The following is a 27,589-nucleotide window of genomic DNA, read 5'->3' as shown; positions in this document are numbered from 1 at the left end:
GCGGCTGAACTCCAAGACCTATTCGGTCGATGCACGGCCGGAGAACCCTAAATAAGAACCCCAAAACCGCAATTTCTCTCATTTCAAACGGAATCCTTTTCCCATTTCCCCCCCCCCCCTCATCTCCTCCCAAGTCTTCGCCCACCTGCTCTCCGGCCTTGAGGGCGCGAGCCCTCCTCGGATGATGCCTCCGCTCCCCCGCCGCTCTCTCCACACACTCCTTCCTTCCAGCTTCCTCATGGGTGGCTCCAAGCACATTCCGATGAGATGCTCCGCCGCAGCGGCGGTACCCGGTTCCCCTTATCGCCTTCTCCATCTCCACACCCACCGGCGCCTCGTCTTGCAGAGCCCACGGAGTCCCAACTCCAAATATCTACCGTCTTGCCTGAAATCAGCTAGGTTTTTCTCCGTTGGCCCGCTCATGGTCAACAAAACTGGTACCGAGCTTAAAAATCCAATCTTTTTCCCTTTTAGGACATAGATATTTGTCTAGATATCATAATTGACTCGTTTTTCAACGTTTTGTTACTTTTTATGGGTAATTTCATGTGCCTCGGACGAGTGATGCTTAAAAATTCGATCTTTTTTCCTTCGATAACTACCAGAATGTTAGAGCATCATACCTGAATCGGTTACTATGTATTGTTGACATTTTTTTTTTTGGTTGTGGGTTAGTTCATCTGCCAAAGCCGGATGATAAGATGGTTGACACAGAGCGACTTGCCCGATTAAAATCTAAGTTGGCAGAAGTAGGAATTAAGTGTGGTTCTTGTCAGCCTGGGAAGTATTCACGCATGACGTGCCCACAGGTGGCTTTTACTCCACTCTCATTTTCTTGTTCTATTATTTGCTATATTTACTTAATTTGCTTGTTGATTGTATTAATCTTAATTACTGTACGTGTTGGCTGTAGTTTGTAAATTGTAATTCCTAGTCTCATGCTCATTTCCTTTTCTGTCTTGTTCTCAATTTGGTCTATTATTATCATTTTCCCATAGTGGAATTAGTGTTACTTCTTCTTCTTCTTAGTTAATTTGGTTGTGAAGTTGTCCTGTTACAATATGGACGTATTAGGGTTCTCATCAGGATGATGAAAACCTGGCAAACCTGCTCTGTTCTGTAATATAAATTTAGAAGCATTCAATGTGTCTGTTGTATTTTATGTAAGCCTGTACAAGATATACTTGTTCCTACTTGTAAATTCACAAAAATTGGTATCTGCACCTCATGAATTGGTTCCAACATATTTCTTTGCATACATATATGCATGAATTAATGTTGTTTGTACAGATGATAAAACAAGTGCCTTATATTGCACAGGTATAGCTCCAGATTCTATTCGATGAGGCAAATGCTTTAAAAGTTCTATTTTTATTATTTCTTCTTTATAAGGTTGAATTACTACAAAAGTTCTGGTACCACTCAGACACATCATGGGCTCCACAACTCAAACCCCACCCCAACCCCCCACCCCCACTCCAATAGTGTCAGTCATTTACTTTCTACCGTCTTTAGAATGCCAAATTGGTAATGTTTTTGTAAATAACAGGTTAATTGCTGTGCCAATTGTCATCTTCACAAAACATCAGAATATGACTTAGTTGCACTCTTTTGAACTTGAAGATGACATGATCTCATTTTGAAGTGATTAGTGAAAAAAGAATAATTGTGTTGCTTTTTATGCTAGTCGATATTATTTCCATTAAGCAACTCATTGGCATTTCACCTTGTTGTTGATAGTGAGAAAGTCTTGGAATGCTGGAGGAGGATATTTTAGATCATTCTCATTGTATTATTCAATGCTTGGTTTCGTAGAGGTATCACATCCATATAATGCATCATTGCGTGCACTGAAAATGAGACAAATAGATGAGGTATAATTTAGAAATGAACGATTGAATTCACAATTCCTAAAAGAAAAGGAAATTCACCATACTTTTATCAGATGACTAATGGACATGTATTCTGTATAAAGCATTGTGATATGCTCTACCCAAAGAACACCACATTTCTTAAGGTACAATATTGAAAGCATGATAAAGGGGAAGTACAGCAGGAAAATAATCATCACGTGCCCAAATCAGGTAGTAGCATGCAAAAATATCTCGAAGTAATTTAGAACATTAGATGATTGCTCATGCCCCAATGTAAGTGATTCGATCGAGGTTATCTCACAACCAAATACCCGTAGATGATCCATGCATAACCTCCACTTGTTACTCTCACTATCTGCTTGGAATTGCTTCACCCATCACAGAGGTGTCCTAGGGTTTCAGCAAATGCTAGATCCATTACAGAAGCAATAGAAAAGAAGGAAGAGGGGTAGGGGGGGGTGTTGGGAGAAGATATGAGTGAGAAGGGAGAGAGGAGTTATTAGAGAAAGAAAGAGTATGGGATATCCTAGGGGCCAGTCCAACCTTTTGTATAGGAGACAGGTGGCCGCCTGTTCCCCTTCTCTCCTAATCATATGAGGAGAAAAGTGATACACTTGAATGGTGGCCCCACTTATGTTGTTAGCTGCCTCTCTCTTCTTTTTTAATCCAATTTGGAGAGGAAAAATGATGCTCAACTAGTAGCACTGACCTCCTTTCTTGCCTAACTCTTAGGAGAGGGTCCGCCTCTCACTGTAATAGGCTTTCTCATATGCTTCTCAATGTTTAGCCCAACAATGGCCGCAATAACCTCTCAGAATTGGCCTAAAAATGCCACATGAACAACCTCGATTGGGATTGAAGACCTAGTTAGCCTAGCTCTTGTCCTCAGAATCTTCTGTAGGCTGAAGTTGTGAATCCATGCCTATTTATGCACACTGATGGGCTCTAAAATAAGCTGGCTCATGTTGTGAATGCATGGGATTGTATAGGTAGATACAGGATTTCGCTCATAGGGCTATAGATAAGTCCTAACACATCTCAAATAACTCTCACATCTAAATTGTGACCTAGGAAAATAGTGTTATAACAATGTCTTTAGGACACAAAACATAATGAGTTTTGAGGTCTATTTGCACTTGTATCCCTCCATTATAGCCCATCAGTCTTGTTGGTTCTTGAGATGGTATAATAATACCTTCAAGCCCGTAACCTTACATTCATCCATTGGGCTTTAGGGTTTGACTAGGCATTGGTGAAACTCTTTCGCTGAGAAAATTCTTTGCGAACAAATTGATATATTTCATATTTATTCTTATACAACAAATAAATTTGTCAAAAAATTGTTGACAAATAATTGTTTGGATTTGATTGTTTGATCAACTCTTTTGACCTGAATTTATTAAACCCTATGTTGGATACTGGATCCCTTATTGGGCATCTACATGTTGTTAGTACAAGTCATGCACACCCAATGAGCCACTAAGCATGAACTCATCTCGGTTTATATAGTGCAGTGAATAAAGTGAATGTGACCTACGGTAATCCACATGGTTTCCTTATGTCAGGAAACATGCAAATGCTACGACATATAGCAAACACACTCTTACCTCAAAATTGTTGTTTCAGCCAAGCATACTCTGGTCAATTTGTCATGAAGTGTTAATGCATGGTCCGCTAGCCCCTACTCTAGCAACTGAGAATAGTTGGCGCTATCTAAGTTGCCATCATCCACAATGGTGGGTAGGTGGGTGGGGTGGTAGGACATTGTAGAAACCTCAATCAGTTGCTTTAGACAACGAAGGCAGAACTAGGGTTCTAACTCCTTGTTCCTTCAACCAATCATAGATATGGTATGGTTGGAAGATTGACCAACACCCAGACATTGCACAGAAATAAAATACAACCACCTCATGAATGCTACAATATATATCTTATACAATGTATCAATGTTTCATTAGGACATCATTTCAACCATGGTCTGCCACACCGGTCCGTACTGGCTGGTATGAGCCAGTACATACCGGTCCGGCCGGGGACCGGTACCGGATCAACGTGAAATCCGGTACTGGTAGCTTATCGTTGGAGAACCGGTATGGAACCGGTACGGAACCGGTCCGGACCGCCACTGGTACGCCGATCGGTACCGCCGGTACCGGTACGTCGGACCTTGATTTCAACAAATATGGATACCTACACCTGATTGGTCAAATGTAACATATTGGAAATCGAATTCAAGAAGTATGAACTTCTATTCTCTTTTTTCTTTTTTAATTTACTGAGCCCATCAATACATGTTTTATAAGTAGTGTAGATACAAACATGTTTGACTAACTGACTTCAGTGGATGCCCATCCATGTCAAATATTGCTTTCGTTATGAAAAAATATTTATCAATTTACGCTGTTGTTATGTTAGTGTAAAGGAGGGTCTTCAGAGGAGAAGAGCTTCTCACTTTTCATCCGTGAAGATCTGTGAGTTCAATTTTTCTTTCACATTATTGCCATATTTTTTTCTCTGTCCTTACAATTGTTTAATTGTCAGCCTTGCAGTTTACCTTTTTCAAACTAATCTTTGTTTTCTTCCTCTTGATGCTGTAGACAATTAGCCATGTGGTCGTGTTTCAGAGCTAAATGTGGTTGGAGAGGCACTGCAAAGGTATCCTTAGCTTATAACAGATTAGTTATGGATGCCATAATGATTTATTGCAGACAAGAGTTTTCTTGCACTTTGCAATGATCACCTTCTGTTTACAGGTCTCTGAGGAGGTCAAGGCACACAATCTCAGATCAGATGAGCCTTTGCAAGTTAAGGGGCACCGAAAAATCTCAGAAAGGGAACTTCAACTAGAGCCTTTGTGTGAAGAGGTAGTTCATCTTTATGTCCCCCCCCCCTCCCCCCCCCCTCCCCCTCCAATATTATTAGAGCCAATTTGTGATGAGCTTAAGGTGAATACATTCATCTATAGCTCTTTGGAAGATTTGGGATTTTGGCTAAAACTGATAATTTGGCTGATCATGGCATAGGCCAAACCGAAAGCAACATCTATATATATAGGTTTTATTTGATTTTTGGCTAGAACTGAAACCGATGATAGGGGAAAGAGAGGACATTTCTGTTTTCGCTCCATTGTAAAGAATATGATTTGATGCGATCTTGAGAACATATTCATGCTGTAATATTATCAATCATATCATTTAAATTCATGGATGTGATTTCCCATTTTCTTATCCCGCTTCATTTAATTTTCAGCTTGTTGCATACTTCTCCGAGAGAATGATATCAGCAGAAACACTTCGAAGAAATGCTGTAATGCAGCGTAAATATAATGATCAGGTCTGATTGCAGTCCTATGGTACTTTCATATCTGGTCATCAGTGACAATGATAATATTGCAACTATTATCTACAGATTGTTATCGCTTTTACCTATAGACGAAATGGAACTCTTGTAGGCTGCAAGTATCGTGAAGTCTCAAAAAAATTTTGGCAGGTTTATGATCATATCCCGTATTGAGTTTTTTTTAATCATATAATCTCTGCCCCTGGTATATAAAATGAAGAAATATTTTACATTGTTAACATATTTGTTCTTCTTTTCTACCAGGAAAGGGACACTGAAAAAATATTTTATGGGCTTGATGATATCAAACAAGCAAATGATATTATAATTGTAATATATCCATCAATAGCCTATTTAATTTGATAAAACTACTTCCTTGATATTCTTTTTCTCTTCCTAACTCCCTCTCCTCATGGTAATAGGTGGAGGGCGAAGTGGATAAGCTCTCCATGGAAGAGGCTGGCTATCGAAATTGCGTTAGTGTACCTGATGGTGCACCTGCAAAAGTTTCGGAAGAGATACCGAATGAAAAAGAGGTTGGACCATATTCTAAGTTTGAAGGAAATTTTTTGTCATCGATTGTTGAATGTTAAGCTTTTCTTGGTAGCTTCTATCCTATTAATGCAAATGCTTCACTTAGGAAGGTAGCTTTGCATTGTTGCTCTTCTTTGACTGAAGAATATTAAAGTTACTTTGGTTGTAGATTGTAAGTGTAGAACTTGTGGTCTAGATAGAAAGAGAAGACAATGAGTGTCTTTAGGGTTGAGGTGCAGAGATTAGACAAAGAGAGGAAGCAAGGTTTGATAGCTGATATAGGGGACTTATCTACAAGGCACAATTTAAATGCCTTGTTTGCTGAATAAATATGGAATAAGGCAAGGTTTGATAAAAGGGAGCAACTGAGCTACTATTACTTTTCAGGGTAAAACTAGAAGCTGTGTTTTTATTTCTTGGGGCTGCATCTTTGAAACACAACACATAAAGACTAAAGAGCCTTATTGTTTGTACTTTACATTGCATTCATTTATGTGATTCTCTCCAAGGCACAATTTTTTAGATTTACTAGATGATTTTATTTTATAACGTTTTAGCCTGTTATCTCACTATATGAGACCTATGATTGCTGTACCGGCCTGAACTGGCCGATATGGGGCATAGCAACTTAACCCAGCAGGAACTGGAATGAATCACATTCTCGGTTTTTGGGTCCACCGTTGTGCACTGCTTTGTACTGACCGGTACATATCAGCAGCTGCTCCTCCTTTTGGGGTGTCCTTTTTCTCTTTGTTGATGGCTTGAAATGACTGGGAGAGAGGAAAAAAAGAGGAAGAAGGTAATCCATTGGGGGGGGGGGAGTGCTATGCTAGTTCATATCAAAACATAAAGCTACAAAAGTCAGGGAGCGTAAAAAATGATCGAAATAGGACAAAATGTCATAACAAACATATAAAAGAGCAATGGAATAGAGCAAGAAAAAATAAAAGAAATTAATAACCATTCAATTTAGCGTAAAGTACTTGCACTTGACTCTTAAAATGGATATTGGTAGCCCACTTGGACATGGCTTCATAAGGAGAAACTCTTAAAAATTGAAAGGATCCGATGCTTAGACAAGCAATAGCACTTTAAGCACGAACCCAAGTCCATATAACATAGCCCTAGTCTATTGTTCTTTTACTCTTTATATTTCCATAATCTTCTTTTGTCAAAAAAGGAGAGGAGATAAAATGCAGTTCAGTTTATATTTTTATTTTAAAAAAGAAGAAAACTAAATAAAATTTATCGTATCATTTCGTGGTTTCAAACTTTTAATACTAAAAAAATATTGATAGCTTATGTATATAGTTTTTTTAAACATTATATTATTTTTTTAATAATTATGTTGATTTATTATTAATTTTAATATGTTTCTGATCCAACTGATCGACTCATCAGTTTGACCAGTGATGCAGCCCCTTGGCTGGGTTGATATCTGGTTCGGTCTGATATTTATGATTGGGTATTTTGAGAGAGTATTGCAAGGTTAGCTGTCCTTGGGTATTAGATAAGTTCATCAAAATTTTTCCAAGGCTGAGGTATACTTTTCTACCAGGTGATGACACTAAAATCATGATAGTGGCATCGCTTAAAACTAACCTAAATTATTCAAATACTTGTCAAAAAATAACAGAAAACTTAATAACTAGTGTTACTACTTTATGCAACCATAATAACTATGTTTACGTTAGTGCTTACATATATTGACCCTGTTATGCAACTTGAGATGCTTGCCATAGTATGGCAAACTTTTGTCAAATAAGCTAGATTGATTTTTCTTCTTTGGTGTTGTTTTGCTTGTTTGATTGCATAGACATCAAAACCAGTTTGGCAAGAGTAGCTATCTGGACAAAATTTAAGAACCAAGAATTGATTGACAAGTTGGCAATCATGTTCTGCACTTAGTTATATTGCCAATTCCTAAATCTGTTTTATACGTTCTTCTTTGAATTTCTTCAACATTCTAGTTTTTTCTGACTGATGTTATTCTGTAGGTAAAGCAGTCTTTCGTTCATAATCTTAGAGAAAAGTGAAAAATGAAATAAAAAAAAACTCAGGAAGTCAGCTTTCGAGAGTTTAATTTTCATATTAAAGGGGGATTATTTATCCTTATTTTCTGGTAAATTGATCAAAGTTTCTACTTAATGAATTGGAGTCAATACTTTGCTTTCTTGATGTTAAGGATTTCTTGTTTTCAACATTCAACGAGCCTACTGTCTTGCTGAATTTCATCTTCCAGATGGTGTAGCTGTTTGCGTTATGTTTAAATCTCTTACTTGCTTGTTTAGCTTAGCTACTGTTTAAAGTCTGAGTAAAACTTTCCTTTTTCTACTTAATCGCAGAGTTGTTGGAGCATCTTTCTTTTTGCAGTTTCTGTATATGATTGTTCAGTTGAGATCTAACATTTGATCAGTGTTTTCTGTAAAGCTAGGACAAAAAGTTTCAGTATTTATGGACCTGCAAGGAATATTTAGATAAGGTAATTTCTTACCATGCAAAAGAAGTCAATGTCACAAGACTTGCTCACAGTAGCTTATATGGCATCTGAATTAGCTAACTGAATTTGCAATGTCTGGGAAAAACCTACCAGGCTTCTCGTATAATACTAGCAACAGATGTTGATCCCCCAGGCCAAGCTTTAGCTGAAGAAATAGCTCGCCGCATTGGTAAAGAAAGGTTTAGTTTCTCATCATTATCATCTGTGCGCATCTTTGTTTGATAAAAGAAAGAGCTGCTTCATATATGTTCAACTTATTTTTTTTTTGGACAAACAAGTAGGTGCTGGAGAGTCAAGTGGCCAAAGAAAAATTCTACTGATGTTTGTAAAGATGCAAATGAGGTTTGATCTGTGCTTTAAAACTTCCTTTTCATTTATCTGTCGACAGCTTGTATTTTACTTCATTTTGTTAATATTTACTGCATCTTGATTGGTGCTTCTGAAACTAAATGAAGGCTTAGTGAAATATGCTATGTTATATTTCCCCCGTTGTACCTCATGCCTGAGTATGTATATCTAGGAATGTTAATTGTTTACCATTCAAATGATCTTTTGAGATATGGAGAGTAAAATATTCAAAAAACGCTGTGTTGCTAATGGATATACTATTGTTGATATAAATAGTATACGGGCTAGAAGAGAATAAAACTTAGCAGGCTCATATGTTGGATTTGTCTTTACCTTTCTGCTTCATCCTTCCAGTTTGTATTTTATGGCCCCTCAGTTTGCACAATTTGACAGTCTCTTATAAAATTAAATAACATGAGGGTTTTTGCATTCCTCTTTTGCCTCCTATGTTGAATTTCGTCTCCAGATTTCTGCATAAACTTTGTTTTAAGTATTTATAACCCTTGTTTTGGCACATTATTGACTATTTTTAAAAGCTAAACTATAACATATTAGCTCATTCACAAGATCCGATCTGATACAAATTGTATATCCACTTGCCAGGTGATGCTTGAAATGCTTTTCAAGCACTAAAAAGGATGACATAAGCTGAAATTCAACAAAGTGAATAAAGTATGCTAGTGCACATTGTTCAAGGCATGTGTGCCTGTACTTACGTACATCTTGTCTCCTTCCCTTTGCCTGTGCTTTATTTGCTTGCTGCCCATCCATGCTGATGCATGTCTATATCTTATGTTTATACCTTAGAAGCTAAAAGCAGGTTGGGGATCAAGACTTTGTGGAGGGAAAATTGTCATGTCGCCTGCAGTTTAGAGTGTTACAAGGACAACATGGTCTGCTTAACTAGGTTTATCCTATGAAGTATAGATACAGGTACGACATGACATGGATACAACACGATATGGATATGTTGATATGACACATCTTTAAAAAGTAGGAAATGCGGATAGGATATATATACATATGCATAAATATGTGTATATACATGTATGTAATTATTTTATGTATGCGTGCATGTATACATACATACAGATGCATATGTATATAAAATAAGTATCAATAAAGCATAGTAGACTATAAAAATGACATGGTCCATACTTTATAGGGTAGTATTAACTTTTACAGGTTCATTATTAGTCATTATTCCAAGATCATAATTCATAGTTATATTTTAATATTAATATCAATAGGCTACAAAATTGACCCTTCCGCTCATTTTGAAGGTATCAGGGAAGTATCTAACGTGTATCTAGGAAGTATCTAGTGTGTTTTTTTAAGTTTGAAAGTAGAATACTTAAAACAAGTATATGACATGTATCCGAGAAGTTTCCAATGAGTATTGCATCCAATATGGATATGATAAGGACATGGCATTTGATTTGAAGCATATATGTAAATATGTATGTATTTATTTTATACATACATGCATGCATGCATACACACACACACAAATGCATATGTATATAAAAAGGGGAACAATAAAGCATAGCAGATTATCAAAGTGACATAGTCTATACTTTATAGGGTAGCATTAACTTTTACAAGCCCATTATTATCATTATATCCTGGACCACAATCCGTAGGTTTATATTCTAGCACTAATATCAATAGACTACAAAATTAGACCCTTCGCTTTTTTGGAGGTACTTAAGAAGTATCTGATTCTGAACTTCTGAAGTGTATCTAGGAAGTATCTGGTGTGTTTTTTAATATTCAAAAAATAGGATATGTAAAACAAGTATGTAACATGCATTGGAGAAGTATCCAAAGAATAGCAATATCCGGTATGGATACGAAATGTCATGTAAAGTATCCATGCTTCCTAGTGTTTGAGATGTCGGATAAGAAGAGAATTACTACAGAGAATAGGGGAAGAGGGAGTTAGCGAGAGTGCAAGAGAGAGAATAAAAAGACCGAACTTGGCCTCAAACTTTCAATTCATTTCGCAAAAAAAGGAAACCGACATACATGTCGTTTTTTCCCGACCCTTTATAAACTCACAAACTTGACCCACAGGTTAATAACTTTTAGTCCTTTTGTGACTCTTGACAAAGATAAAAATAACTCCCTAATAACTTTCCAAAACAAGCAACTTGTTGACCCCTAACAACCCATGAGAACTGTAGCATCACTATTCATGCTGCCGCTATGTGAATAGTAACCGACGTTTGAACTTAGATTGACTCCTTCTGGACCTCCTAATATATAGACTTAAAGATCTTATGGTATTGACTCCTTCAAAAGACTCTTATGATTTCAATCTAAAGCCTGCAATTAAAGAACTTTAAATCAGCAAAATTCAGGCAATTGAATGTGATGCAATTCTGTCCCACATCCTTCGCTTCCATTACGTGGATCTCGTCCCCCCAGATCTTTTTCAAAAAGCTTGATCCTCCATTGAGCCTTTATGATTTGATGGCCTACATAAAGTTCTCTTGCAAACAGATCGTTTGGTGGTTGTTCCAATGTCCGTTGTTTTACAAGCAACAAAGCATGGATCATCCGTTTAATGGCAATATTCGAGGAATCAAGAAAATCAATAACGAATGGGTCTTCATAGATTAGTGACGTGATCTTGCCATATAAGGTCCTCGCATGGATCTTCATTATTTTGATGTTTTTTCTTCAAGAAGTCCAATGAATCATCAACTAATGGATTCTCAGTTAACAAATCTTTGATGGTGGTACTGCTGCACGATGGATCCTTGACCGTAGACTCTTCACATGGTAAAGCATCAATTCCAGGCTCTTTATGCAGCAGTTCTTTGGCTTCTTCATCTTTGAGATTTTTGATCTGTAGTTTGACCTTAGGGAGCTTTTCAATGCCTAAAGCTACTGCAATTGCTTGCAATGTAGCCTGCATTGACATCGCATCATTGTTGATAGATGCTACTTATTGACTATCTAGCAAAAGTTCTCATATTTGACATGCTCATGAATACCACCAATTTTGAAATTCAAGTCATCATTCATGATTATGATAAAGGGGAAAGTTTATAAAAAGAAGATCAAGGATGAAGAAGGAAGAAAAGGTAGGATCCTTCAGCTCTGATACCAAATTGATGTAGCACAGGAAGAGAATCAGAGTCACAAATAAAAGGGAAAGCGGGAGTGAGGGAGGAAATATGATGACAGAACTTGGCCTCATACCTTCAACTCATTTCACAAAAAAAAAGCCTAGCATACAACTCTTCTTCTTGACCCTCTTTATAAACTCACAAACTTGACCCACAAGTTAATGAATTTTAGTCCTTTTGTGATTCTTTACAAAGATAGGAACAAATTAATAATAAATTTCCAAAACAAACAACTTAATGACCCTTAACAACCTAGAGGTATTGTAGCATTACTATTCATGCGACATTGACATAAACAGTAACCAACCCCGTAACTTGTCTAAATCGATGTCTTCTCGACCTCCTAAAATTATGGACTTAAAAGTCTTGTAATATGACCTTGATTGGCTATTATTGGACTTCAGAGAACCCTAATGATTTCAATCAAAAGCCTACAAATAAAGAACTTTAACTCCAGCAAAATGTACACTATTGAATGTGATGCAATTCGGTCCCACATCAGTTTGTCATCATAATTTAGTGATACCTACTCCTAAGGGTCATGAAACTCTTTATAGATGTTTATATGCAACCAGTTGTGGAGAATATTGTGGATTGCCTGCTCCGTTGAAAGACCTATTAAAGATAATACATATAATGCTCTTGCTGTGTGAATTAAACAGGGAATCAGAACAAAATTTTGCAAATCACTCTCCAGAAGTCAATGGCCATTTGTTATCATAAAAATCTTTTCAATTCAATGAACAATTTCACATTTTGAATATAATATTTTAGAAGATAGATCGGTGCAGGCGTGAGGGTCAGAAGCAAGATGGTGCTTTTTCTGCTAAGCAAATTTACTTTTCCTTTTCTCACAATATATGTAATTCAAGGTATCTGCTGATTTATCTCATTTGAATTTAGAACTAAAATGGAACTGGAAAATCACAAGATTATACCATATGGGGGGCTTATAGTTTCTCTACATTTGGAAAAATTCAAAAGATATTATTTTACTGAAACAGTATCATTAAATCTAATTATTTGCAATCTGATTCTATGATTCAATTTGGTATATTATGATTTAGGTTCTGATTCTTTTTCCTGAGAACATTCTTGAGACCTTGATTTGATATATAGGACATATATCCTCCATTATGTAAAATTGTTTTTCCATGTGTTGTCCTCTAAATCAACTTGATGATAGGACATGGTGCACTTTTGATGCTTTGCTCGAAATCCATCTTGGCTATGATATATTACAAATATTGCTTGGCTTGCATCTCTTACATGATAAGCACAGTGATTCATTGCCTGATCCTCCATTATGCAAAATTTTTTTTTACCATGTGTTGTCCTCTAAATCAACTTGATGATAGGACATGGTGCACTTTTGATGCTTTGCTCAAAATCCATCTTGGCTACGATATATTACAAATATTGCTTAACTTGCATCTCTTACATGATAAGCACAGTGATTCATTGCCTGCTGTCTTGCATGATAAGCAACTGTCCTCCCTTTATAACAAGAGAGTGCAATCAAGTTGCCCTTCTTTCATATGACCTCAGTAGTTGTCCTTCCAGCTCCCATTTTGATGCTAGATTGATTGATAATATTTTTCTCATTGTGCACTATCTCTCACATGTGGCTGTTATTCAGATTAACATGATTTTCAGGGGACCATATTGTATTTCTCCCCGCCGCACCCCCCCCCCCCTCTTCCCTTCTTTCTGTCTCATGCACTGTATTTGTGTTCTAGTGGACCCTCTGGAAAATCAGTTCAATTGTTTAATGATATTTAGATCTAGAATAACAAAATTAAAATATGTGAGTCTATGTGTGGCCTTAAGTAATATATATGATTATTGCTGGACGAATATTATCATTTGGGACCTGCTATGCTGGTCGATGTGGTAATACTCAGAAATTCATGTGCAGAGCATCTTTAGTTCCTTGCTCCCATCTGTCAACCTGTTCTTTGTGCAGACTTACTGACATGTGTGTTGACAAATTAAGATGATTAAGGAGACTGAATGTGTGAAATCTGTACTATGCTGTTCATTATTTTCAATATTTGGGCATTGAGGTGTGTATCTGCTTAGTCCTGTGGGACCTTTCTGATTCCAAGTTGTGCTCCACAGCTGACTGTGATGGAGACAGGTTCAGCTGATTGACTATATAATGTACCTAAACTATGTGCCCAAAGCCATCTAAATCTTAATAGAGTTTAGGGTTCCTTTGTTGCATACACAACAAATCTGGATGTCATTGTTATTTTTATTTAATATTTTGTTCATGGAATGTAGGATTATGGATTCGTTGGTGAGGGCTGTGGAGGGTGACACGTGAATTTAACAGCTTTGCTGGTGTGCATTAGTTTGCAAAAACCAGTTGAGACTGACAATGTTTAAAATCTAAAATTAAGCTTTGAGGTTGATAAGCTTCTTGTAACTGACTAGATTTCCATGGTATTGCAATAGCAGAACCCAAAAAGGTGCATATGAGAAGCGAAAAATGAATTGGTCCAGCTTACTAGGTCATGTTGACATTCTGGTTCCACATGTTCTACTTTAAATTTTTCTGTTTTGATCAAGTTATATATGTCACGTTGCTGGTAATTCTATTAACCTATAATAATGTAGCTTATGTAGTGATTATTACCTGTAATATAATTATCATGTGAAGTAGTATGGTGGACTTGCTTTCTATGGTAAACTTTTCAACTTAAAGTTACATGCCACAATCTAAACTCAGTTAGCACTTCGCAGGACAAGATGGTAGATAAGTGTGAAAGAAGAATTCTATATAAATTGCAAAATTCCAATTGTGCTACTTTGTAGATTTGTTCCTAAAATATAGATAATATCCTATTCTGAAGTACATACTCTTTGTAGCTAAATGTCAGGCCTTTAATTTGAGGAAGCTGCCTGATGCATTTAGGCTATGTGCCATTTGCTTTTACAAGTTATATATTTCCACGGAAAGATGATCAAGAATGATACTCGATTTTTCTTCTGACATTATGTTTATCCTTCATTCTATATTTTGCTGCACTTTGTTGTGTTAAATGGTTTTTTTAATCATTCCTTCAGGTGCTCATGTATTTAGGACCAGATGCACTGAGAAAAGTTGTAGAGAATGCTGAGTTGTATCCCATACGTGGTCTATTTACCTTCAGTGATTTCTTCCATGAGATTGATGCTTATTATCATTGCCATCATGGATTTGAGCTTGGCGTTTCGACAGGCTGGAAAGCTTTAGATGAACTATATAATGTAAGGCTTGGGGATCTCCATGAATATATTCACTGCATACATTGCTTTTGACAAAAATACAGTTTACATTATAGTTCAGTTTTTTTTTTATTATTATATAAAAACTGGTATACCTTTCAGAAAGCAGCTAGAAGATGAAATATAATATCCAAAAATTTAAAATGTCTGTTATTTTTGCATCAGTCACGGATCACTTCCAGATATTATTTTCATATAATAGCTATGTAGGTTCTTGGGCATTAGTCCTGTATAGGTTCTTGGGCACCCCCCACTGCTAGGTGTCTGGCGCTTTCTTGCTGTTCAAGTGGGATGCCCACTTGGGTGCGTATATTGGTGCTTAGGTGAGTGCCAGGCCACCTACTGCCACTTTGTACTAGGAAGGTGCTTGTTTCTAAATTTATTAAACACTCTAAATCTCAGAGTACCTGTTTAGACATTTATATTATATTTGCTAAATTTGTATGACAGTTAAGACTCCTAGACACTATTTGAATGGTGGAAGCTGCTATCCCTGGACAAATTGATGGTGACTCCCCTCTAGAGAAGCAAAGGGAGGTAGGAGATCGGGGCAGCCAGCTGAACTTCAATACCAATTGTTTTCTGGATAGCGAAAATCACATTGGAAATGGATTTTTTAATGTTGCAAAAAAATCAAGAGTAAGGGGATTGGCGAGCTGGCTAGGTCTCCAAAGAGGGAAATCTCACTGATAACTTGCCACTCATAAGAACTCCTTTAGTCCCAGTAGGGCCCTAATATTTTTCTTCCTAGATTATCACCAGACCCCTAACTTGTCTGAGTGTTTGAATAAATTCTCAATTCTGATGGCAATCTGTTTAATACTAAACATGCTTAGACAAAAACCCAAAAGACATATTTCTTCTTTCCATCTTTTAAGAATCTTCTCCTTGTATCCTGAACAAGGTTTTATAGCTTGAATGTACCAGCTATTTCAGCAGGTAATGGACCGACCAGGGCTAGTAGTAGTGTTTACCTAGGTACTTCAAAATTTGATATTTTTTGCTAGTAGTAGTGTTTACCTGGGTACTTCAAAATTCAATATTTTTTTTAATGTGTCCGAATACTTGATTATCTGGATACTCATGACACTCCTTGACACTTTAAGTCAATACATCGTGCTATGATGACAGTCACACATGAACTCCTAGCAACTATGCCTAGAAGTTTTCAAGTTCAACATAATATTAAGCTAAGGTTGTGGCAAATTCTACCAAATTACAAAGCAGTTGGTCTAGCAATTTATTTATTACATATAGTTATTTTTAAATATTTACAAACACATCTACATAACATGTCCATGTCTTTGTTCCTAGTCTTTCAAAGATTCTCATCTAAATCTTCTTGACACTTGGACACTTGGCACATGTCTGTCACGTGACTGGGCGACGTTGGTCATTACAGACCAGTTTGGCCAACCCAGCCCCGAACTGCCAGGATAGCCCCAGATCAAGCTCAAACCAGTCCCAAAGCAATCAGGTACTGTTAGCCACTGCATGGGAGCCTTTAACCCACTTTTTCCTGGATGGTTTCTACCATTTGAAGGTGAGAGCAACCAAGAAGCACACAAACTACCTAAAGATAGATAGACAAACTACTCAGTACAAAATTATGTATATGAATATTCTTTAAGTGTCCTTTATTAGGATATTACGCATAAATAAGGAACAACACCCTAATTGAGTTCAAAAAAAATACTTACAACTTCAGATTCCTTAAGAATAAAAAAAATGATTTCTTATTCTTAATTTAAGCTTATTAATTTTGCACTTGCATCAAAATTTCTACTTTTTAAATGTTAATGCATTTCGCAAATTTTAAAGGCTTGTAAATTTTATTCTATCAATATTCATAGAGCCCAAAAATCTGTAAAAAAGTCATATATCTCGGTCTCCAAGTCATCTCATCTAACATGACACTAAACAATACTGAATGCTTCAACAGTTCCTCTATGTAAACAGTGGGTTATTAAGCAGCTACAATCCAACAAAGCATTTTTTGGGGCATTGAGGTGACGGGTTACATTTCTATATCATAAGCATGGTCCTTGCTGTTCAAAATATGGTAAATGTATTGAATCTTCATTCATTTATAAAATTATTGTTGTACTGAACTTTTTAATCTTTGAATGACTACAATCTTCCATATCAAGTTTTGTTGCACCGTACCAAACCGAACGGTACGGTCCATACTATATTGTACTGGTTCGGTCCATACCGTATTGTACCGGTTCGGTACCGATAAACGGTATGGCAGACGTACCAATTCCGGTACGTTGAACCGGTCCTGTACCGTACTGACACAGCGATAGTGTGGCACCGATACAAGGCCTGGTACCAAGATGGGGCATCTTGTTCTGTATCATTCATTAGTTTGTGGATTTCTAGTAACCTAATTGCACTTCCATTATTTGTACAGAGTTTTCCAAGGTAGATATAATTGCAAGTTATGGAAAATTATGTATTAAAGTAGCAAAAAAATCACCCATTTGATATGATCGCTAGGGCATTTAAATCAATACACTTGTCATATTTATGCATAAATGTAACATTAGAATAATAAAACATTAAAAAAAGAGATTAAAAAACAAGTTTGGAGGCCAAAGTATTCCGTACCAAGGGAGAGTATTAGCTGTACAAAAGCATACTGGTTAATATCCTTTGTTGATATGGTGCGCAATATGGTACGCACCGTATTGGCTGGCCATAATATGCCACTGAACCTCGATATTTGAATCCTTGGTCTTGAATGGATCCACACGGTGAGAAATAAATGTTAAATGCTAAATTCAGTTTCAAAACAACATTCAACTTGTCACCTTGAAGACCAATAAAAACGATATCCGTGTTTTCTATTTGTAATTTTATTTAAGCCAAGAGGAAAAATAATGGATGGCTTGCTATAATGACTGTAGATTAGCGTAAGATAGCTAATTCTACACTTAAGCCTTTCACCCCTTTGTCTCAGTACAAGAGAAACTGGGGCTTTGTATTATTGAAACTACCGAGGTCTGGTGACTTCAACTGCCAAAGCATAAGAAAACTGAATGAAATTTATAGACAAATTGATAAAAAAAGACAAAATATCTAGATTTGCCATGAGTCTTGACAGCTTGGATTTAAAATTCTCACGTCTCTTGCCGCTAACTGACTATGTTGTCATTCTAGTGACTAGATCACTTGAGCAGTGTCTGTTGGCAGAGAGATCAGCTGTCTAGGCACAAGAATTGTCTTAGACATGGTTGTAAAGCTGAGAAGGGGCTCCTATGGTGGCCGCTTCACTCCTTTGTGTAAATATGTCTGGAATCTATAGACAGGTTCAAAATATTTAGTGGTAATTCAGAAATCTGAAATTGAGAATCTTTGTGCAAAACTGGTTGATTTATTTCTCTTGAGCAGGTTGTGCCTGGAGAGCTGACTGTGATAACAGGGGTACCCAATTCTGGCAAAAGTGAGTGGATTGATGCCTTGTTATGCAATATTAATGAAAGCCACGGGTGGAAGTTTGTGCTATGCTCTATGGAAAACAAGGTAAGTTCACTCCAAAGTGATAGCTTATTTCTATATCTTTTATGAGATTTTTGTTCAAATGATTGAATTTATTGGCATTTAGGTTAGGGATCATGCAAGGAAGCTTTTGGAGAAACACATCAAGAAACCATTTTTCAATGCTAGGTAAAATACATGTCCTCTGACTGTTTTGTTCTCCTTTCAGTTTTCTTTCATGTTACTTCTAGCCTTCCTTTCATGATCTATAAAGTCTGTTTATTTCTTACATCCACATAGCTAGCACTACTTTCCATTACCATGTTAATCCCTTTTGATAATTAAACTGGGATTGGTTAAAGTTCTGAAACATATATTAAACACTGTGCTCCAATTAGTCCTAAATGTTACCTTGATTCAAATATGCATAAAAACTGGATCTCTAATTTCAGTGAGTTTTTGCCATTCTGTAAATGTTCAAATTTTCAAATTTGTAACCTGTTGTCCAGCAAGTGTCTTGTTTTGCTTTTGTTTAAGCGGTATCTTTTCCTCATTGGTATGGATGAGGCCTTTGATTCTCACTTGGTGCTTCCGTTGTATAAGTTTCAAAAGAAATGTGGTTGATGTGGGATTGATTCATTATTGTCATCCAATCCTTAACTTATTAGATTGAGGACAGTACAGGTGGTGATGATTTAATTGGGAAATAATTTCAGGATCTTCATGATGTGATAGTAGATGAAAGATAGCAAACAATCTAAAGTTTTTCCCTTGATGGCATGATTGTGATTATGAGAACATAGTCATTGATTGAGTGTGGCTACAGTTACCTATTCTTGCCCTTCCTGAAGAAGAGGGCCCTTTGGCGGGGAAGGGGTGGAGAGATAGCTCTTTGAGAAGAAATAATTACTGAAATTTAGGAGCACGATAAAAATACTAGGAGCAAGATAAAACTACTAGACTTTCATTTTTCTTGCTTCAGGTAATCTGTTAAATCTTTTTTACTATGAAGCTATTGATAAACAAATAATCCAGCACTATTTCTCTGAGATTCTGTATGCTTCTAAGTTACTCTTTATTTTCATCTGCATGAAGTAATTGGTTCTTCAGGTACCAACACCTTGAACATATGATCCTCTGGATCCAAGATGAAATAGAAGTCAAAGAAACTTAGGACTTATACTGACCTTCTTCTGAGTTTGTATTGCTGTTCCAGTTTTATTAGACTATGATCTTTTGCAATTTTTGGCCCTGCGATGCCGCCAGATGATACAACTTTATCTTGAGAAGGCTCCATCAAAAAGTTGAGTTGCTTTATACATCTGTCAACTTGATGCCAACACAATAAAATTTTGCCAAATTCATTTTTGTGGTAACTTTATGTGGGAGAAGCTCTTGCCTTGAAAAGTAGAAGACTAGTTAGTGGGTGCTAAGACTAGCCTTTTTGGTTTTTAAGCTCATGCAGCTTGTGAGATATCCTTTAGGAGTCTACATTAAGATTGAAACAAAAAATATACTGTAAGATAAAAAGGGAACAGATAAGCAAAAGAGTCAAACTGAGACATGATTCCAAATTTGGGACCCTATTTTATTTATACTATAAACTTGAACTTTTTTCCAATTTTTCTGATCATACATTCCTTTTTTAGATACCTCAAGCTATAAATTAACTAGGGGTTTGGCTATGCATGATTTGCACCAAGTCAAACCTTCATGCGAAGTTATCAGCTTGACCATACCAAGGAAAAAAGTCGGGCTAGACTTCAAGAATAATCGCTACATTCCGTGGGGAAAGCTTGATTAGGCTATTTATAGTTCTTGGTTGGTGTGAAGCTGATTCTAAACATGTATACTGATAAGTCTTGAGGTTTAAGTTAACACCTTCCCTATCCTTACCTGGTAATTTGTTGGGTGGTTAGTGAATAGATTTGTCTGTTTCCATTTTCGCATAAACTTGGTAGATTTGATAACTGAAGCTAGTAGTCATTTGATTTGACTGAGACTAGAATGTTTCTTGAACCTTTTAATCTTGGCTACTGCTTTTCTGAAGCTTTTTCCCTGGGCAATTTTGAATTTGTTTTGAGAGAGTGTCATAATTTTCTATGTTGCTTCAGCTGTTCTGATTGATTCCTGACATAACTGTCTTTCTACTCTCTCCAATTCACAGACACAAATACTAATTCTCTGTAATGTTAAAGCTTCAATTCACACATTTGCTTGTTTAAAATTTCTTCTAATTTAATTTTCTCTGAACACTTAAAAGTTGTGTTGAACTTGATAGTGAGTTCTCTTTAACCCGCTGCCATGTTTGGATGTTCTGCAAATTTATGATATTTGGTGATTATATATGGTTTTTCTGAATATACAGGTTGAGCATACATAATTTGGAGTTTGTTTGGTGTGGTAAAATTATTGAAGTCATGACATTGGAAATGTTTACGTTGTTTGAATTCGCCAAAATTATGATTTCTCCATCCCAATCATTTTATTTCCTTTTTTTAACTCTGCCGTTAGCAACCAAGTGTCTGACTCTAATCCATCTTAAGTCTTTAATTTGGAAATCTTGAATTGATAGGGAAATTATGATGAGAATAGTCTGAGCAAAAAGAAGAAAATATGGAGCATATTGATCTGGTTGCCTTATCATGATTTGATATGGATGCTTAGTATTGTCACGGTGGGATATGATATGGATAAAATAAGATATATGATAGTTAACAACAGTCTAGATCAGAATGCAGACCTGTGAACTCTTTAGACTCGTAAATAATAAAGGTCCAGCATAAACAAAAATTCGACCAGCACATTTTTGTAGCATATACTCTCTACGTTCTCTTTTATTTTTTCCTTATCTGAGTATGTCTTATTTTTCTGCTATTTAATTTATCTAATAATTTACTGAAGAAAATCCATAATTTACTAAGGCTGAATTTAAATATTAAACAACCTTCATTATTACCAAATCAGAGCTTTTAGATGCCTTGCATATTTTAATTTATAATATAATGTTAGGCAGCAATTATTCTCAGATTTTGCTTTCTGAGAAAATTTAGACTACCCACAATATCTTTTGTTTACCATAACATGTGTATTGGAAGAGCTTCCTTTGTGGTATTCTCTTTTCAACATTTGTAGCCAATTTACATTTAACATGACTTTTCACAATAGCATGTTCTCTGCTAATCAACTTGAGTTGCTTAATACTTTCTACCATATATGTGGTTCCGTGAGTAGCTAATTTTTGCTTGTTGCTGATAGATATGGAGGATCTCTTGAGCGTATGAGTGTGGAGGAGTTAGAGCAAGGCAAGGAATGGCTGAATGATGCATTTCATCTCATCCGGTAAGTCTGTTGTCTATGTAGAAAGAAATTGTCAAAGTGACTAAATGCTTTTATTTTACTTTTATCATAAAGATAGCAAAGGAACACCATTAGTAAGTGGAATGTTTCAGCTGTCTTGTTAATGTAGGTCATGTATCTAACAACTGTTTATTTTATTTGATTAACTGTGCAACCCTCGCCAGTTTATTATCATGGAGGTGTTTTAGCACTGATAGGAGTGTTTTGTTTGATAGGTGTGAGGATGATTGCCTTCCATCTATTAAATGGGTTCTTACACTTGCTAAAGCTGCTGTTCTGAGGTATGGGGTACGTGGACTTGTGATTGACCCATACAATGAACTTGATCATCAACGTCCTGCAAACCAGTGAGGACTCTACAGCTTTGCCAAATGATTTTCTTTATTTGGTTTCTTATGGAAGAGTTCAGCTCTATAATGTCTCTGTATCTGGGCTTCTGCCTAGATAATTGTATGCTGTCACAAGTTCCATTAGGTGCTTATATGTGAACTCTATAGATCTTGCTCTGTGTCTGGGCTTCTGTCTAGATACTTGGTGCCACAAGTTCTATTTCTCTCTTGTATGTATGAAACTGGTCTGTTTAATCTTCTTTCCATCTCTGTAACAGAACGGAAACTGAATATGTGAGTCAGATGCTTACCAGGATCAAGCGCTTTGCTCAGCATCATTCATGCCATGTATGGTTTGTAGCGCATCCTAGACAGGTATTCCATGTCATGTATATAACCTTGTATATATACTTTCTTTTCCTCCTCAATATCTATACATTTCTGATAATGACTTTACCTCAGCTACAACACTGGGATGGTTGTCCGCCTAATATCTATGATATCAGTGGAAGTGCACATTTTATAAACAAATGTGACAATGGTATTGTCATTCATCGTAATCGGGATAAAAAAGCTGGGCCCCTTGATCGTGTGCAGGTTGACATCAAGTCTTTGTTTAAAATACATCATTCCTTAACATATATATACTTTGCTAAGTTTGTTTTTTTTCCAATTTCTTTTTTTATTATTTAGGTTTGTGTACGGAAGGTACGAAATAAGGTCATTGGAAATATTGGAGAGGCTTTCTTGTCATATAACAGGTATGCAGACTTTTCCTGTTCTATAATTAGTCTTTACAATTTTCATGTGATTAAGAAGCATATATATTGTCTGGATCTAATTGTGGACCAATGGAATCTTTAAAAAAATTAATTACATTTCAAGTTTATGTTCAAATGTATAAACCGGCTTAGGACAAAGATGCACTAATTACTTGAGAAAGGTTGTAAACATAGAATTGGTGCCATCTCTCTTCCTCTATCAGGTTCTATGTAATGTATCCTTGATTTACTGTGCCTATTCTTTGGAGCCATAGACTGACCAGCTTAAGTAGACCCCTGCTATGCATTCTGGGCCTTGTCGCTTCTGATTGAAAAGGCCATACCCAAGCTTACAGTGCAGTTATTTTTTCATTTGGATCAATCAGTATTACAGACAGCAACTCTTGAATGCGAACCTTCTTGCCAATAATTATCAGCCATGGGATAGGCCCTGTCAGCAAATCATTGGATTTGATCAGATTCATTTCTCTTGTGAGTAGGTCTAACTAATATAACTCCAAATGTTTTAACTAGTTTCTGAAGAGGGTTTATAAGTTAGCATTAAATTTCTTTCAACCAGAAATTGATAATTTTGTCATATTTTGCTAGTTATGAAAAGCATATTGTCATGAGTTAGTCTCAGCAAACATATTCCTTGACTGTGAACCAGATCAAATCAGTAGAACACAATGATAAAAGCAGATGCCATGGTTACTATTGGATGGGAAATGGTCATCCAACCAATGCAGATAAATTGATGTTTTTATAGACGGTCCTGTTATACATCCCACCTTTTAAATAAACTGTGCTTTCTGCTAGTGACCAGTCAGAGAGTTAGCCTAATTAACCAAGAAGATGGAGAAACTTGATTAGGGAGAATTTCATTGTCAATCAGAAGAAAGCATCTGATCCATTGCATACTTCTTCCCTCCTTCACATATTGTTCTATGGGAGATGACAACTGCATTGTAACATGGTTGAACTGATAGTAGATGGCTGGTATAATTTCAAACTATCCACCTTGAGAAATTAGGTAGTGGGTCCATTGTTCATGTGGTGGAGATCAGCAAGGCTCATCTGTTGTATGTTTCTTCTAAGAGATGGGTTGATGTATTAGCTATCATGTGTTTTGAGCAGTTTTCTTTTTTCTTTGCTAAGGGTGTGTTTGGTGTTGCTTCTGCTTTGTGACAAGAGGAAGAGAAGCCAGAAGCTAGGTTTTCTGGCTTCTCCAAAAGGAGCTTTTCTCGCTTTTCTTCTTGTAGAAGCACTTTTTAGACAATTACTAAACGACTATCTTTTCTTAATGAAGTGCTTTTGTTTGCTTTAGAAGTTACGAAAGCACTTTTATCAAGCAATACTAAACACACCCTAAGAACAAGATGTTATTTTTGCAGTATCGAGCTTCTCTGTCTACAAGGTGATGTTGCCACTTTATTTCCTTTTCCCTCGGGATGGCAGCGGTCGGGGCTGGGTCGGGTTAACCTCCATAAGAGAATAGACCCAAACCCGACTGCGACCTGCCAGCAGGTCAGAATGCTGATGCAAACCTGTTGGTGGGCCAACCAAGTTGACATGGAGCTGACCCCTTGACTTGTCCACGGAAGAAGATAAACAGCGATAGGGTGTTGATGGTTGGTTCAATGGTGGCTGTGGGTTGCCTTGCTGAGGCTGATACCAAGGCTTGGATGGCTATCAAGGCTGACGGCTAGGTGGTCTTGGTTGCTAGGTTGATGGTTGGGAACCATCAGAAAAGAGAGATAAGGTGGTCGTTGGCATCTGACAATGAACATGGAGCAATAGACATGACGATGGAGTGAAGGTGAATGGTGGTAACGGTTGGGGATAGGAATGGACCAGTTGTGAGGAAACCCCATATGAGGCTAGGTGAGGTGATTATCATTTTGATGGCATATAAGGCTGATCTCTGGATGTCCCTCAAAATTTGAAATATCAAGCAATTTGCCATGTACCTCTCAATTCATGCTGTGCTGAGGCCTCATTGATATAGGGAGGCTAGGTTCAATATAGCAAGACTTGGTTTGGATGAAACTTGTTCAAACTGTCCCCAAATCACCTAACGGGAGGGCAGATCAAGCAGTTTGGGGTTGGATTGAGGTTGGTTCACCTAGAACAACAATAGAACTGCTCCCGAATCTAGCGATACACGTAGGTACTGCTTAGTATGTGTCTTAAATGGCCATTCTTGTATTCCAGCATTAGAAGCAAGGGGAAGAGTAAGAAGCTGGTAAAATGGTTTTGACACTGGATCGGCTAACTTACAAGAAGTTTTTGCACTAGTGATATGCACATGTTACCAAAATTTGATCCATAATCAGTTATACTGAAGTTTCATCCAAGGTAAGGCCCAAAATTGTTCTGAATTTCAAATTAATTACCTTTTTTCAATTAATTAGTAATATATATCTAAATAATATTGTTAGATCATTGAAAAAGATAAGATAAATTGATGCACCAAAAGATATAAAGTAATGCTTCAATCAAGTGAATGCGATGAACTTGCACTTCAGTACATACTATGGAAATATAGAAAAGTGAAAAAAATGATTGAAGTATAGCTAATTAGTGAGCTAGTGTCTAGTATGTGATGATTGATGGTGATCCTTAATGATAATAATGATCATTTGAATTATTCGGGTTGTAGTTGTTATTACTGTTAGATAATGTTATGAATATGTATTCTTTCTTTGTTCATTTTCATTTCAATTGTTAATCTTAACACGTGCATGTTAGATGGTATTTATGCATGTTAATGGCTTTAACACATGTAGAAAACCTTGGAGAGCATTTAACTTGATATTTCTGTTTTATTTATTGCAAATACATACAATTTGGACAAGAAGACATGATAAAAAAACCCAAAACCAGGGTTTTGGTGGCCAAAAAGGGCCATGCCAAGAGTGTTTCGGACATATCTATGGGTATCCATTGATACCATTTGCTAGTACGATCCTTGATATGGTACATGCTGTATCTAACCTTGGTCAATATAGTACAATCCTCGATATTTTGTACCTTGATATCACTGCAACAACAGGGGAAATGCAGATGTTAAGGAGAGGAGGAAAATATCAGGGATCGGCGTACAGGAGAAAACGTGATGAAGCAGCGGAGTGGAGAAAAGAAAATCTTGGACTTAAGCTGCTCTCTCTCTCTCTCTCTCTGTGTGTGTGTGTGGCATTATGAATGTCCTTGGATCTCCATCAAGTAATCTTAATTCACATAACTAATTATGTTCTTTCTCCAAAAACATAACTTATTTTGCTAGTTGGGCTTGTGCCATGACGTGATGGGTCGGAAGTCATTGATCTAAACCTGACCTGGCACACAAGTGGGTCAACAATGTCTGATTTGAAGTGAACCTGTGAACCCATGGATTGGGTCATGCAGGTCAAGGCTGGGTTGGGTAAAGAGGTCCGCGTCATTTTGCCCACGTCCACTTTTCGCTGTAGTCTTCAGTTGCTCTTCCGTCATCCTTGCATGATTTGTTCATTTGAATATATTGGGGTTATGCGCATGTTTGAAAGATGGAGCGAAGTCCTAAATGCTTGTACTGGCTTTTCATCTGTTACAATAATTTTGTATCTCAGTTGTGTGATTAGGATTGCAGACACTTAATCTTTGCACCTACAATAACTCTTCAGTCCACGAGAATGTCAAAATTTAGAATCATGGTGATAAGAGTGATAATTTTGCATTTTATTAGATTTTTATGCTCATTTATAATGGACTACTAACCTATACGGCTATACATTGGTATACCTTCCCTTATTATTCTCCTTTTGTCAATAGGAACCAGTAATGCTCAATTGCTCATCTTCTGTGTGTGCAATCACCAAAGGGCTGTCTAACTTTAATTCTGTGGGAGGTGTTTCACATCTCGTTTTAAAATACTTCATAAAGAAACTAGTGCTTGCTTAACTGTAGTTATCTCCTATACGCTTCGAAGGCTTTCTATCCCCTTGAGATTCTAACATATGCAATAGCATTGTGCCATTCTGCTTTTTATATTCAACATTTAATTTTATCTGAACTAGCCAATGAATTGTTACACCGACCATGGTTTTATGCAGGATCACGGGAGAATTCCTGGATATTGATGACAAGGATCAGAAGAAGTAAACGCCTGATACTGTTTTGGTTACTTGACTAAGTGAACAGAGAAGCAAGTACACCGGCCGAAACATTAGGTTTTGAGCTCCGAGCATCAAGTGAAGCATGCAATGTTGAAAGAATCGGCCACTTCAAACTTGCTGTATCCATTCACTGAAATCTTGCAAGGGTTCTCGAGGAAGTAACCCTATCAAGGAATACAGAATCACTAACAAGCTTTCATTTACTCATCTTAGGTTGGTTTGTTAGGTTTCCGATATTCACCTAATCCCATCTCTATGATATTTCCAATATTGTGCATAAATGTTTGTCTAGTGGTTAATGCAACGAACTCCAAGACATGCTATATGAATTAATATCATGTTGCTGCACATTGTCTTCTGTTATTTTGGGTTGTAAAAGTTTTAGTTCATGTCGAGTCATCTCGAACTCATGCCGATGACCCATATTGATGGGATGAGAGTTGAACCAAATTGGATTTTTTCAATTGTTCTTCGTGAGATGCCATTTTCTCCTTAAA

At 36.7% G+C, this 27,589-nt stretch overlaps 1 protein-coding gene across 2 annotated transcripts; it reads left to right on the top strand.

The window, feature by feature from the left end:
• LOC103719626 (twinkle homolog protein, chloroplastic/mitochondrial-like) lies at nt 1–27,556 on the top strand. 2 transcript variants are annotated; one of them, XM_026809450.2, is made up of 22 exons: nt 1–437; nt 676–809; nt 4,290–4,345; nt 4,472–4,529; nt 4,628–4,738; nt 5,124–5,207; nt 5,283–5,363; nt 5,478–5,543; nt 5,636–5,749; nt 8,182–8,229; nt 8,341–8,426; nt 8,529–8,589; nt 14,805–14,987; nt 16,408–16,548; nt 18,402–18,533; nt 18,616–18,677; nt 21,747–21,830; nt 22,064–22,195; nt 22,456–22,552; nt 22,640–22,774; nt 22,871–22,938; nt 27,030–27,556. In XM_026809450.2, exons 1-22 carry the CDS (start codon nt 182–184, stop codon nt 27,076–27,078), a joined length of 2,238 nt encoding a protein of 745 aa, XP_026665251.2. In that variant the 5' UTR covers nt 1–181; the 3' UTR covers nt 27,079–27,556. The 2 variants fall into 2 exon arrangements, with proteins under 2 accessions (XP_026665251.2, XP_008807186.2); XM_008808964.3 differs by lacking the exon at nt 16,408–16,548 and having other exon boundaries at nt 4–437.
• The last annotated feature ends 33 nt before the right edge of the window (nt 27,557–27,589 follow it).

Source organism: Phoenix dactylifera, chromosome 9 (genome assembly GCF_009389715.1).
Source record: "Phoenix dactylifera cultivar Barhee BC4 chromosome 9, palm_55x_up_171113_PBpolish2nd_filt_p, whole genome shotgun sequence".
Classification (NCBI taxonomy): domain Eukaryota; kingdom Viridiplantae; phylum Streptophyta; class Magnoliopsida; order Arecales; family Arecaceae; genus Phoenix; species Phoenix dactylifera.
Note: the sequence above shows the minus strand (reverse complement) of the source record. Positions and strands in the feature narration are given on the sequence as shown.